This window comes from Corvus brachyrhynchos, unplaced genomic scaffold (genome assembly GCF_000691975.1).
Source record: "Corvus brachyrhynchos isolate BGI_N302 unplaced genomic scaffold, ASM69197v1 scaffold69, whole genome shotgun sequence".
NCBI lineage: Eukaryota > Metazoa > Chordata > Aves > Passeriformes > Corvidae > Corvus > Corvus brachyrhynchos.
The window spans coordinates 6,219,043-6,232,920 of NW_008240228.1; the positions used below are offsets into that span (position 1 = coordinate 6,219,043).

Consider the following 13,878-nt stretch of genomic DNA (forward strand, 5'->3'; position numbering starts at 1 on the left):
ATTGTTGGAGAAGCAGCATTCTTGAGTAGTTCTTGTTGGAGAAAATATTTTCTTTCCACTCAATCCTTTGCATTTCCTTTAACATTTAATTACCCTGTGCCTCTCAGTGATGCTGAACAAGAGTGGAGGTGTCTCTTTAGCCTCTTGGAATATAACATTATGCAGGTGGAGGCCCACATTACAAGTGAAAGGTAGTTCTTAGTCAAAAAATCATGCATTGTTTGAGGACCTGCAAAAGGTAAGTCAGGGGAGTGCAATTTTACGGAGTAAAAAATGACAACTGGACTTTTTTTTAGTCTTTTAAATAGAATGAATGTTAACTGAATCTGGTAACATTCCAGATTTGAGTGGGATTATACAGGTTTACAGCTTTTTTGGTGTATTTCTAATGGACGTACTTAATGCCTTCCCCCCAAAGCAGGTGCAGTGAACAGCCAGAGCAGGCCCCAGAGCCACAGCAGTGGGGAGTTCAGCCTGCTCCACGAGCACGAGGCCTGGTCCAGCAGCAGCAGCAGCCCCATCCAGTACCTGAGGGGGCACACCAGGTCTAGCCCTGTGCTCCAGCACAGGATGCCCGAGACGCCGGAGAGTCGTGGGAAACAGACCAAAACGGGCTCCCCTGGAAGTGAAGTTGTCACCCTGCAGCAGTTCCTGGAAGAAAGCAACAAGAGTAACTCCAGTGAGGTCAGTTCAGAGAGTGTTAAACTGCGTAGTGTGCCATCGGTGGGCTCAGAATTAATGCAAGGATCAGTGAGTGGAATTCCTTAAAGGCTTGTTGGAGCTGTTGTCACACCTGCATTGAGAGGTCACAGGCACTGTCTCCTGATGCACTGTCCGGTTCCACCAGCAGGAAATTTGTGGAATTTTGCAGCTTGACCCTCTGTGGTCCCTGGGTTGGGTAGGAAAGTCGACCTGTACTGACAAAGCTGTCCATTGTCCGGTGCGTGGGACACCAGGGCTCGGAGTGGGTTCACTCTTCTTCTTCCAGTGCAGCAGCAGCTGTTGTCACATCTGTCCTGCATCAACAAGAAGGAAGATGTTTCACTTCATTCCCTGAGGAGATTCTTGTCTGCTTCAGTTTCATCTTCTTAACATACTGGGAACCTAAAAGTGACCTTGGAGCTTAATGAAATCTGAGAGGAGTAAGACGAAGGGAATGTTTCTGTCAATCAGTGGCAGTGCCTTAGAAGCTCCAAATCACCTCATCTCTGCTGGTATTTCACATTCTGCATCCCTAGTTCTTGAGTAGACGTGCCCAAACTCCAAAAGTGCTGTAGGATAAAGCCAGCCAGTCGCTGTGACTGGGGCCTCTGAGGAGTGAGGAACCGGGCTTGTCTGGGGCAGTGACACAGATCTGGAGAAGATTCTGCATTTTTTGCTTAGATACTTAAAATTATTCTTGCCCATTTTGGACTTTGGTGTTTTAAGCACTAGACAATTGTCTTCTGGCAATAAAAAATAAAAAACCTCACCTAAGTCATCAAGCCAGGTCCGCTGCAAGTCACAAATCCCAGAATCCCTTTCATAGCCTCCCAGACCCATGCTGAGTGGAAGGGTATTCAAGGGGCTTCTTTCCAGTCTTCTGCCAGAGCATTTCCTTAATGTCTTTAGCTTAATTCATCCCCAGTTGTCTCTGGTACCATTTTGAAAACTACTGCAGTCTTTCTTCACTGAGTCTGAATATTACTCACCTAAACCCTTTTTTTTTGTAAGCTGTACAGAAAACTCCTAAGTATGTGTCATAAGTGTTTAATATTGCTTAGAGAGCTGAGAAATAAAAAACAAAACCCCAACAAATCTTTGTAGAATTGTTCATTTATGTCTACAAAAATTGTTTAAGGAAAGGCAGAAATTACAATTTATAAACTTACATTTTCTGTTTTTACAGATGAAATCTGCAAGTGAAGAGAACCTTTTAGATGAAGTGATGAGAAGCTTGTCCGAGTCTGCGGAGCTGGCAGGGAGGGAGAAGCTCCGAAAGCAGCCAGCAGCTGGCTGTGGGATCGTGAGATCCCTGAGTGTCAGAAACACAGTTGATTTCTCAGATGGACGATCCCTTAAACCAGAACAGCTGGTAAGGCCCAGCCTCCGGAAGACTGAAGATCTCTACTTCAGTAGCTCTCCAATCAAATTCACCCCCGGCGCCCAGGGGAAGGCCAGGTCCGTGAAAGAAAAGATCCAAGCAACTGTGACCCAGCGACAATCCAGGGACTGCAATCCCTACGCCACCTTACCTCGTGCCAGCAGCGTGATTTCCACGGCAGAAGGGACCACCCGAAGGACAAGCATCCATGATTTTTTGTCTAAGGACAGTAGGCCGCCCGTGTCTGTGGATGCAGCCCCGGCCCCCGCTGACGGGAGTGCTCCGCCCACCTCCAGTGAGTACTCGGCACTCCGGGTGTCCTCTCCTTGTGTTCACTGTGTGCCTGGCAGGGGGGAGCGTGGCCCGCAGGGCGAGGCAGCTCCCTCACTCACAGCACGTAATTTAGGAGGTAACTCTGAGTTTCCCAAGCCGGCCAGGATGGAAAGGCCGGGTTGTCGTGAGAGGACTTTGCCGAGCGCGAGTGTGTTCTGGGATAAAGCCAGCGGATCTGGGAATGGCAGCGCAGGGTCCTTCACTGCCCCCCAGCCGTTCTTATCCCTCAACACCGAGTTAGTCAGCAATATCAGTGGATTGCCCCCAAGATCCACCTCCAAAGCAGCCAATCAGGCAAACGTGTCGGCATCTAGGTCAGTGCCGAGGAGCCAAGAACAGCCTTGTGCTGCTCAGAAGGCTCAGGGTGACCCGCGGGCAGCTCTGACCGCGGACCCTGTCCCTGCCCCCGGCCCTGGCGAGGCCCAGTCCCCACTGCTGGTCTCGGAAGATAACCAGACCCTGTGGTATGAGTATGGCTGTGTATGAAAGAAGGCCATGTTATTAAATCTGTATAAGCCTAACATGCCGTAGAGGTGTTCTCCATGTCCACTGGATGACAGAGAAAACTTCCCTACAATGAAGGAATCATTCCTGGTTGATCCGCGGGTGGTCGTTCCCTGCGGATGGCGGCTGTGGACTGTGGCATGTTTGAATGTGGAATTGTAACCCCACCAAAGTCTGCATGAAACATTAATTGCACTGTGTATATTTTGCATGCCTTTATAATACGAGCTATATTTTTATTTGTCACGCATTGCAAATATTTTGGTGTTTTCCTGTTGGTTACTGCTGCATGTTAAACCAAGCGCATGCCCGGAACGGCGCAGGGAACAGCATTCATGGGACAAGGACAGCACTGGCACTGGTGCTCAAGCTCTCAGAGCTATCAGCAACGCAACTGAGTATCTACTTGCAGGGAAAAAACCCTTTTTTCCCCCCTCCTTTCAAATATGAGGCGCTAATGGAAAGAAGTGTTTGGGACATCTCAGTGTCTTCTTACCCTTTTCATTTATGCCGTGTTGTGGCATAAATGCACAAGGAACAAGTGCCCAATAATCCCAATAATCCAGTGCCTCTGGTTTGCACAGCAAATATTAATTACTGTCCATACAGAGCAATAAACAGACCATTCATAATCCTAAACAGAAATGATCATTCTTACAAAGAGGTGATAAATAGTCACGATACGCAGCACTTGTCATGAAAAAATTACCTTTTCCACCTTTTCCCTTTGGTCTGCTTTGTCATTCCACATCGTGGGTACAACTGCAGTGAAGTGTCTGGTTTTATCAGGGGTCAAATAACAGGCTCCTTGTGATGTATAGCAATAAAAACCTGTCTTGAGTATGGTGGAAATTAATTTTTTCTTCTCAACGGAAGTAACACTGATATAATAGAAAACAAATGGTGCAGCAAAATAACAGGGAAAAAAAAGTGAAATTAACACAGTAAAATAAAAGAAAAAGAACAAAGTTGCTTGCAAGGTTATGGGAGGATATGAATACTTCAGCAAATAACTCCTTAAATTCCAGACAAGCTGCTAAAGACAGATGTTGAATAGTAATTACTTGATGTGCCACTGTTTCTGCAAGTGCTTGAAACTTTGCAATGGTAAATTTAAACAGTTTAAAATTGTATCAGATTTAAGCTATAATTACATGAGGCTTTAGGCATGAGCATTTCTTTGCAAGAAGGCATCGGTTATGCCAGTTGTGGGAGCTAAAATACGTTATAAAAATTTTAAATGACAGTATAGCTAGAGGGAAAATATTTAAAATTGAAAATAAATATTGAAAACAACAAATGTCACATTCGGATTTTTACAACTGAATTTATTCTGCCAGCAGTTTTGTGGCAGTCACAGAACTACTGCGTGGGCTGAACTTTTAATTCCTTAGTGCTTAATTAGGGAGGGGCAGTGAATCCATAGTTCCCCAAGAAAGAGCAGCAGATATCCCGTGTGGGAATCTGGAAGGGCTCTGTTTTATAAGGGATAAGAAGCCCTGCATTTCAGGAACAAGGGGAGGATATTCAATGTCTGTGGAGAGTAAAATGACTGTTTCAGGATGTGACACAGGCCTTCCCCAGGTCTGCACCACTCGTTGGTATTGGGCTGATAAATCTCTCACTTCTCCTAGTGCTGGGCACAGCAAGCAGTCGGTTATTGCTATGTTCCCTCTGGAACTGCCTCAGCAGCAGAAGAATGAGAAATCTGATACACAGAATCTTAATTTCACACACATTTCCTCTGACAGAGCGAGATCAGTGTTCTGGTCTTGGCTCATGCCATTTGACTTCACTCCCGTTCGTCTGTAGCTGTGTTGGGATTAGGTGGGAGGTGAAGAGCGCTGGTATCCCAAGCAAAGTGCTTCAAGTTATTTAAGCAATTACAATCCTAGCTCTGAGTAGTACAAAGTAGCACAGGGTGAGTTAGTACAAACTTGCCCAGGGTCTGGCTTTTCTTACCTTTCTGCAGAGATGCTGATCAGAGCACAGTGTGTAGCTGCTTTAGATCGACTCTGGTTGCAGAAGTCGGAGCAGCTCTCGGGTGTGCTGTTACCTCCTCGACTTGCTTAGGTCCTTAGACAGTCACACCTACAAGAACTGCCAGTGTTGTCCCCAGCTTCCCTCTTAAACCCCAAGGGCTTCGGAATGACCGAGCACGAGTGTCCTGGAGCACTAGTGTCTCCAGTCTGCTGGAGTTGGAGACCAACCTTGTCCAGCTCAAGCCACTCTGCTTTGGTTTGTAAATTTGGATTGAATTGCATTTCAGTTCTGAGGATAATAACTTGTTTTGCTCCACTGAGTTGGGCAGCAGCAGAAGCATTCTGCAAGAGAGTGTTTAATGGCTCTGAATAATGGCTTATCAACATTGTTTGTTACATGTGAAAGAAAGAAAATGTTGTCATGGTCGAAGGATCTTTTTTTTCCTCCGCTCTTTGGTCCTTAACAGGAAGTTCATGGATGTCTATCTATGTTCAAACAGTGGAAGGTTCCATGGAATTCTTTTCATTCCCAATCCCTGCTGCTCCTCAGCCATGTGCATGGCAGGCTGTGAAACACACGGAGCCCTTGCTCATTCCTTGGTCCCTGCTGCCTTGGGCAGTGCTAAGTTAGGACTCTGCATGGTACTGGTAAACACTAAATACGTGGCTGCTGCCCAGAAAGGTTTTGTTGTTCAGGCTCAGCCGTTTGCTCACAGTTGAGGTTTGCTTGGCTCAGGGTTTGCTTGATGCTTTGCTTTCAGTGACTGGTGAATTCAGATGCTGCATTTTGCATGTTCAAGCTGTTGCATGCAAAGACAGTTTTGTGGTTTGTGGAACTGAATGTGAACGTTTGTCGGTGTGCAGCAAGTCAAAATACAAAGAAGGAAGTTCTCTGCTAGGGTCAGTCAGCTGTGATTGCACCTCATTATTACTTTGTCTTTCCACACATGCAGAAAGGTAGGGTTGGTGACATGTATCTGTCTGTGGCTTTAGGAATAACACCTAGCTGTTCTAAATGCTGAGATGAATGTCAGTGAGTGTAGCTAAGCAGGCACTTGCAGTGAGTTTCTTCTGTCCCTCTCCTCTGTCCTTTCCTCTTAAAAACAACCAGAAAGTGTTTATATATCCTTTTGCTCTCCTAATGAGTAGAATGTGTTTTAATGCATGAGGGGTTTTTTTCATGTCCTGATAAACACAATGAATAACCTGAAATGCTTTTCTCTGCAGATGTGGAAGCTATCCCAGAAAGCAGAAATTCAAAAAGCAGGTCTAGGGAGCAACAAAGCTCCTAATTCTATTACCCACTACCTGAGCTGTGGGCCAAGTGGTGAGTTTCCTGCCCAACCTGTAAATGAGATGAATTTCATTTACAACAAACTAACAGCATTCCATCTCAGCCCCAGAGCACACTGCATTAACCAGATGTAAATCCTGCTTGCTTACCTGGCTTCTCTCTCGCTCACTCACTAGGCCGGGGCCGGTGGCTCTCCAGAGCTTCTTCCAGAGGCAGGGAACCTTGTCCTGCTTAGCCCTTTGCCTGTAAAAATGACACTTTTATTTTTTCAATCTCCTGAAGAAGAAAGTTCAGAGAAATCCCATTAAGAAATAATACTGAAGGCAGTTTTTAGACAGGGACAGGTAAATCTGAAAAGAATTGTTGAACAAAACTCAAGAGTATTCAGTACCCCACAGAATCTGCCTTTTTATAAAGCTTGTTTTTGGTGTTCTGTCCTCCTCTTGACTTCCCTGAGCCCCTTTGGTGCATGCTGTTAGTGCTGTTAGTGACTGAACTCTGTGTGTTGTGCCTCTACACCTGAAGCTTTTTCTTACATTCTTTTCTCTTTCTGCCTTTCAACTGAACACAGAGAGAAAAGTGTCCTTCAGTATCTCAGTGTGAAGCCTTTTTATCTGAAGTAACAAGACAGCGACTGTAGGAATCATTAATAAAAATTAAGGGAATTTTGTACATTCTTCGTGACTAGAGCAGGCAAGAAATAAAAACCTACCTACCTACCTTCCTTCCTTCCTTCCTTGAATCAAGGAGCTCTACTGGAGTCTACTGCCGAAAATATGTAGATGGTCTTAGGAATTATTGCACATTGCACTGTTAAGATCTACTGAATAAAGGACAGTTCTCATCTCCCTAAGGACCAAGGATTTTAAGGTCTCAAGAATTACTCCAGGGAAAACAAAACAAAACAATACTTCTTTCATCTTCTGTTTTTGAAATTAGCCACTGATTTGCTTAAGCTTCTGCTAATACTAGCCAAAAACCCCCATACCTAGCAGTTTCTATTTGCGTCTGTAAATCTGAAGGAAATGCTGTAGAATTTTGTTGAAAAGGACTGTATATACAGATACAAAAACCTCACAGCTACTGGCACTTCACTGCCTTATTTGGTTAGCATAATCTGCATGAAATTGCTCTTAAGAAAGTTTATGCTGATTTTTGTTGCATACTGCAAGAGAAAAATTTGTTTACATCCATGGAAAAGCTTGGTAACTAACAGAAGTGGGAGTCATGGGATAATGGTATTATAGAGACATTGTTTGTCCTTTGTGTTTTTCACATTCCCGAGTTACTCTGCATATGTATGTTCAGATGTTTCTGACAGGAAATTGTCGGGTATGGTTTTTCTGTAACTTTTATTTTAATATAAGGCTGTTTTCCACAAATGCCATTTCCAGGATAAGACTGTCCTACGATGTTTGTGTATTGACTAATTTTTTTTTTTTTTTTTTACTGTTTGTCTTTTGACATGAGCTGATTGTGGCTTAGGAGGTTTCTTGATGGCAAAAAGAAATGTAAATAATATCATATGCATTTTACAATCAGTTCCCTTTAAGGTTATCTTTTACTAGATACATTTTGTTCATTATTGATTTATATTAAAGTCAACAAATGTTATTGGTACAGTTGGTGGTTGCATATATTTGTCTGGAAAGATTTGCAGCAAGCTCAGAGGAAGTGGACAGGAACTGAGACCCAAAACGAGTTGTTCTATTTTATTAAAGCCATTAAGCACATTCCTATTCCTCATGTAAAGGGTTGAGTTCCCTGTGTCACCTCCGAGCATCCAGCAGGCAGGTGCTTAATGTCACCTGCAGCTTCCTCAGTGAAGGTGAGCCCCACTGAAGGCTGTTCAACAGATTCAAAAGCATGAAATCTTGTCAAAAAGGGCAAAAAAGAGGCATGCTCAATAAGCTTTAGAAGGGGAAATTTTCTGTTTGTTTCCTTTAAAATGAGTTTCTTCTGAAAAATTTTCGTGATAAAATGGGCTAAAAGATCTATACTAAGGGCATAGCGGCTATGACAGACAATTCAAAGGCCATGAAGATTAGGAAAATCTCTCTTAACTCTAAATGATGGCATGTTCAAGCTCATTTCAGGGCCTGTGCCTGGGTTCTCCTCACTCTGCTGACAGAGGACTGATGCAGCTCAAACCCCCCAAACAGAACCATTCGTCCCCTTACTGTTACAGGAAAATGCATGGCTTGAACCAAGAGATTGAAACTGCAGTGCCAAATGCTGCCTGTGCTGCCAGGATCCGAGCAGGTGGCTGTGTCTGGGGACACTGTCACTGTCAGGACTCTGGCACACACCCCCATGTGAGGCACGTGTGACTGCCCTCACCACACCTCGATGTGTCATTTCCATCTCACAGGGATCCCCTCCCGTTCCACTGGCCAGCTCAGCTCTTCTCAACTTGTCCACGTTGCTTTGCAGGGAAGTTCCATGGCATTTGAGCAGTCAGGTGGCTCTCCGTGCTCTGCTCATTCCCCTCTTCTTCCTTTCTTAATCTTCCCAGTTTGTGTCCCTAAAGTAAAACAAAAAAGCAAATTTAACTTGGGAGCAGCTTCACAGTTCCTGATACTCCCAGTCCCAGGGAAGCACATGACAGCTGTGGGACTGTGTGCACAGGAGCACACACACCCCCTTTGTACCCCAGGAATCCCAAACCCATCACTGCCAGTTCCAGGTTACAAAGGAGGTTCTCATGCCATCCAATGTGTACGTTTTGTTTACTTTTCTGGTAGTCTCTGAGGATTTAGTAACATTCCCAACACGTACGATTATGATTATTGTTGTTGTTATTATTATTATTATGATTTCTAATCTTTGTCCAGGACATGATGCAGCCTAACAAAGGAGCTCATGTGTGATTTTTAGGGGTAGCTGATGATGTATATGTAAATAATGCTTTGATATTAATAAAACTGCCTTAAAGGAATGTACCTAGGTGTGAAACAGAACTTAAAAAGCTCTTATTTAAAACTGTAATTTCCTTTACATATTGATTTTTTTAATGTTTACCATTGTATACATTTATTAATGATGTTATTAAAATGCCAAACCAAATAATTTTTATTCTTATTTTGTGTGTGTATATTTATACACACTTTTTCTGGAAACTGATGTTACTGGAAGGGTATTGGTGTCGTGGTGATGTGTGCAGTGAGTATTTCTTCTGGAAGGAAACTGATAAAACTGTAGCAGAATTTTTCTGGACCATGTGTAGTTTGTTCTGTGTGATTTGTGCAGAGCTGGGTAGCTTTTAACTGTACACTGTTTTGATACTATTATTTAAAAAAAAAAGGACACTGATTTCATAAGTAAATACAAAAAGAAATCATTCTAGATTTGCCAAATGTAGTATTTGAAGCCTGGTAGTTATTTTTGCTGAGACAAGTCCAGGATGCCTTCTGAGGATCAAGGTAGTCACAATTCAGGCAGTGCAGATTCCAGGATTCTGCACATCCTTCAAATAATCTGTCACATTTAAAACATTCCAGATTTAAAAACCTTAGCAAGTTAAATCTAATATTCTTTTTTTTAAGTGATAAGGGAATAAAACCTGAAGCGGGAGCGAGAGTGAATGGCAGAGAGAGAGCAAGATAAACTTTACTTTTAAAGATGTATCTTAACACTGAGCTAATTTAGTGGTGCATTTGTCAGTCCAGAGCTCATTCATCAACCCCGTATCCCTAAATACCAGGTGTTCCCTTCAGCCTGTACAATCACAAGCATCTGGCCATCTCTCCAGTGACGACTCCTGCAGCTTCAGCAGTTTTGGTCACTTCTTTCCCACTGGACGTGACTCCCGGGATAGATGGGGTTGGTTTGTGTCTGTCAGAGGTGGAGAACCTAAACTGCTGGGTGGTGAAGTGTTCTGTCACTCAGAGCTCTGAGAACAGGTGCCAAATCCTTTGAAAATGATGGAAACTGTGGTAAGGCTGAGGGCAAAGGAACTTGCCCTAGATGGTGTTTTTTTCATACTCAGTTAATAGTAATTGTTCATGTACCCAACATCACAAATCCTTTGACACGTTTTTAATTCCTGCTCCGGTAGTTTTGGTTGCAGTTCATCCCAGCCTGCACTGATGCTCCTGCCCAGGAGGCATCGCTTGTACGTGACATTTTCCTTAGGGTGCATCCAAAAGCCTTCACCCCCTTCAGCTTCACATTCCATCCCTCACTCACTGCTCCCCTGGCTTTGGGTTTTGGGGGGTGCTCGTTGCCATGGGATGTTTACTGGACTGATGGAGTTTCTGCTGCTTCTGTCTTCAGCACACCTTGGTTGAAAAATGACAATCAAATGCATTTTCTGTAGTGTAGGTGCGTTGTTTTTTTAGGTAAAAAGAATAAAAGCGATGTGTAGTAGGGCATAAATGGGTGCAGGGACACAGTGGGGGCAGCTCTGTCCTGGAGGTATTGACGGATGTTCTACAGCTTTGAATTTGTTCTTTCCTGGTGATGTCAAGTTTAAGCCTTCAAGGCCAATCCCACACCCAGGAAATTCTAGTTGTATCCATTTATTGATAAATACTATAACAGTATTTAAATAATGCCTTTTGATTGCAAAATGTCTTATTAAGAACATTGTTAAACTTCTAAGAACTCAAAGGCACTATTTTTTCTCACAAGATTATACGATATAAATTTACATAATTGAAACAAAAAGGAATAAGCCATTTTTTTTCAAGTTTTATTTGTACCGAGATTTTCCACCAGTTTTGCTCTACAAAATCTGTGAGTAGTAGTAGAAAAGTGAACTTCCTCTACTCAATGTCTTCATCGAAGTGTACAATGATGGGATCGTGGCCTGTTGATCTCACAAACTTCAGGAAGTCGTCGGGGCTTAAGCCCATGGTTGCAGAATTTGTCATTGGATGAAAATACACCTTCTCGTGGCCCCCTTCGAGCAAGGCAGCGTCCAGCACCAGCCTCACGTCTCCCTGGTCACAGAAGAGGGCGAGCGGCGTGGCACAGCCCTGGCCCACTTTGAGCTTTTCCAGCATGGCATTTTCATCAGCAAATCTTAAGTTTCCACTTCCAACGCCCAGTTTTTTACCAAGTTCGTTTAAATTGACCTGCCTGTTGTGCAGGACGGTCACCAGCCAGAACGCTTTCTTCTTTTTGTCTTTAAGAAACAGGTTTTTACTGTGACCTCCTTTCATATGTTGGACATGGGGCATCATTTCTTCAACAGTGAACACCTGGAAAACAGCACCAGTGCTGTGTCAGACTCTATATCCCATTAGACTCCCAGTCGTGTACTGGCAGGCATCTTTTGTTCAATATTTAGAAAATACTGAATGTTCTAATCGGCCTAAAAGCTGTACCCTTTTATGAAGGAATTTTAACAGAACACGAATAAATTGTGACGAACTGCTCCGGCACACTTTCAGAATCGTTTCTGTCGCGTGCGTACAGCAATGCCTCGCTTTAAAGGCAGCGCTGGGAGCGCTCCCGTTTGCGACTCCACACACTGGAATGACGTGGCTTGTAAGCGGGAGCGAGCAAAAGTTTGGAAAGCATCTTGGATGCCGCCGACTTCAGGGAAAAGAAGTGGGTGGGCCACTCCTCAGACTACCGGAGGAAAGGGAGGGTGGATCGGGAGGCAGAGACAGAGTCAAAGCCACCAAAAAACACCCCCAAGCATTCTGCCAGGCCCCGCGAGAACTTCCACGTTGATACTTCTGCTAAAACCCCACGCGCAGGGCCTGATCCCGCCCTGATCCCGCTGTGCCCCCCGCTGGCAGGCAGGGGTTTATTCCCGGGTTTTCAGGAGGCTGGGGGTGCCGTACCTGGGGGTGCTCGGCGGTGACGGTGGCGATGCCCAGGTCCCGCAGCCGCCGGTCCAGCGCCTCCCGCAGCTCCGCCGCCATCGCGTCCCGTCCGCTCCGCCCTTGCCGCCGGGCCGGGCCCGCCCACGGGCAGCATCCTGCCACCAGGAACGGGTCAATTGGCTCGATTTGCACTCATTTTAGCTAAGGAACAACCCCCACGGTTCAGACGTGGGATATAATATGTCACCGTCCCACCTGAGCCTCCCCTCCCGCGCAGTTCAATACATTTCATGTGCCTTAAAGCAATTTCCTTCTTAAATAGTGGCATTAACACATTGCTTCGACACGCATCCAGTGTGAACTGTATTTGGTTCAGATGTTGTTTCAAACAGGTGTTTGTCTCAGATTAAATTAACCTATTAATTTTTTTGTACGTGCCCTTGCAATAATTTCAGGTTCTGGCTTGCTCCTTACGTACAGTTTTGCTGAAAACGCTGCTAGATAAGAGAGTTAAGAAAAAATTCAAAGCTTTAAAGAAAATCAAAATTCATGATACACCCTAAAAACAAAAACTGCATCATTTGCATTTTTTTAAAGGCAACCAATAATGATCAGGAATTGCAACTAAGGGGCAAAGCCAAGCATGAATGGCCACACAGTTGGAAAGTATTTCTACAATCTGAACCATTGCCCTGACCTATGACACCAAGAATTATTTGTTTTCAGTTTGCCCTTCAGAAAAACGGGCAATCTGTAATAAAGCTTTAAATTAAAACAGTATGACTCTGTGGTTAAGAGACATGTGGATAAAATATGATCCCACGCTAATTCCCAGAGCCTCACAGCAGCGCACAGGAAGATTTCCAGGCAGCATCCAATGGAAGATCAACTCAGAAAGCAGATTTGCAGTAAACTCTGATGCCTGTTTCTCACGCTAAATTTATCTTTCCAATAAAACCTTTTTCAGGTCAAGCCCAGGCACTCCCAGGATGTGTTGCCCTGGCAGTGTCCCTGTCCAGCCCTTCCTTCCCAATGTGCCTCCCTGTGCAGGAACAGGAGTGCTTTTAATGCGCTTTGCACAACTTCTGGTATTTAAGGGAGTTTTTTTCTGTGATCTCTTTTTGAGATGATTATTCCCATTTTACCCATGGAGAAACACTCAAGGGCCCTGTGCATTTCAAGGTGTCAGTACCCAGACTTTGAAATTCAGAACACTCTTTTTTTCAACACTCAGCATCATAAATGAGCAAATACTTGTAGGAGAGATACTGAGGGCAACAAAACACGTAGTTACGGCTCTTGTAAGCGTGTGGAAAACCACGTGTGTGAAACTACCACAGGTCCCACATTATGGGCAAAGAGCATGAAATACACAGCTCAAATATATGTAAAGGAAATTATGGTCCTTACTCATCACACTCAATTTGCAGTGGCCGGACAGGGATCGCCGCAGCAGCAGCACTGTCCCAGGCAGACCCTTGGGATTATCTCTGGGTTTTGCAACCAGCATTAACCAGGTAACACTAAGGATTTTTCATTTATAGAGCTTCCTCTTAGATTTTCGTTTTCCCTAGTCCATTAAGTGGCGCTATTTTAGAGACGCCAAATTAGAGAGGACTTAAAAATCAGCCACGTTAAAGCTTTAGGTTGGAGGTGGGCGGGAGGGCTTTGCAAAGAAAAAGCTGCTGTCTCCTGGCAGGCAGGAGTAAAACGAATTTAAGTGTGTAGATAGATAGATAAATAGATATTTTTAAAAATTAGTTTCAAAACCCTAGAATGGGGATAAACTCAGAAAATCTGTGCCGTGACGGGCTCCATGGCTCCGCTCCGCTGAGGGGGTTTCCCGCCTCCCGTGAGGGACTCCATATCCCGCCTCCCCTGAGGCGCGCTCCCGCCCCCCGTGAG

The 13,878-nt window shown here is 44.4% G+C and overlaps 2 protein-coding genes and 1 long non-coding RNA gene across 25 annotated transcripts in view; 1 reads left to right on the plus strand and 2 right to left on the minus strand.

The window, feature by feature from the left end:
- The window catches only part of CCDC88A (coiled-coil domain containing 88A), a 66,090-nt gene extending 56,574 nt beyond the window's left edge, over positions 1–9,516 (plus strand). For 16 of the 23 annotated variants that reach the window (XM_017745269.1, XM_017745267.1, XM_017745272.1 and 13 more), the window contains 2 exons: positions 419–684; positions 1,889–9,516. In XM_017745269.1, coding sequence (XP_017600758.1) covers positions 419–684; positions 1,889–2,902 — 1,280 coding nt within the window. In that variant the 3' untranslated portion in view covers positions 2,903–9,516. The remainder of the gene's footprint in view (positions 1–418; positions 685–1,888) is intronic. The other 7 variants (XM_017745282.1, XM_008642032.2, XM_017745286.1 and 4 more) reach the window with 4 other exon arrangements.
- Positions 8,492–10,023, minus strand: LOC108449359. The gene is made up of 2 exons (XR_001865525.1): positions 9,897–10,023; positions 8,492–8,720 (listed from the first exon to the last, which is right to left on the minus strand). It is a non-coding gene; the product is annotated as an uncharacterized LOC108449359 (long non-coding RNA).
- Positions 10,024–10,872: 849 nt separating this feature from the next.
- Positions 10,873–12,104, minus strand: LOC103623000 (prolyl-tRNA synthetase associated domain-containing protein 1). The gene is made up of 2 exons (XM_008642034.2): positions 11,992–12,104; positions 10,873–11,400 (listed from the first exon to the last, which is right to left on the minus strand). The coding sequence occupies exons 1-2, from the start codon at positions 12,070–12,072 to the stop codon at positions 10,963–10,965; spliced, it is 519 nt and encodes a 172-aa protein (XP_008640256.1). The 5' UTR covers positions 12,073–12,104; the 3' UTR covers positions 10,873–10,962.
- Positions 12,105–13,878: the final 1,774 nt, after the last annotated feature.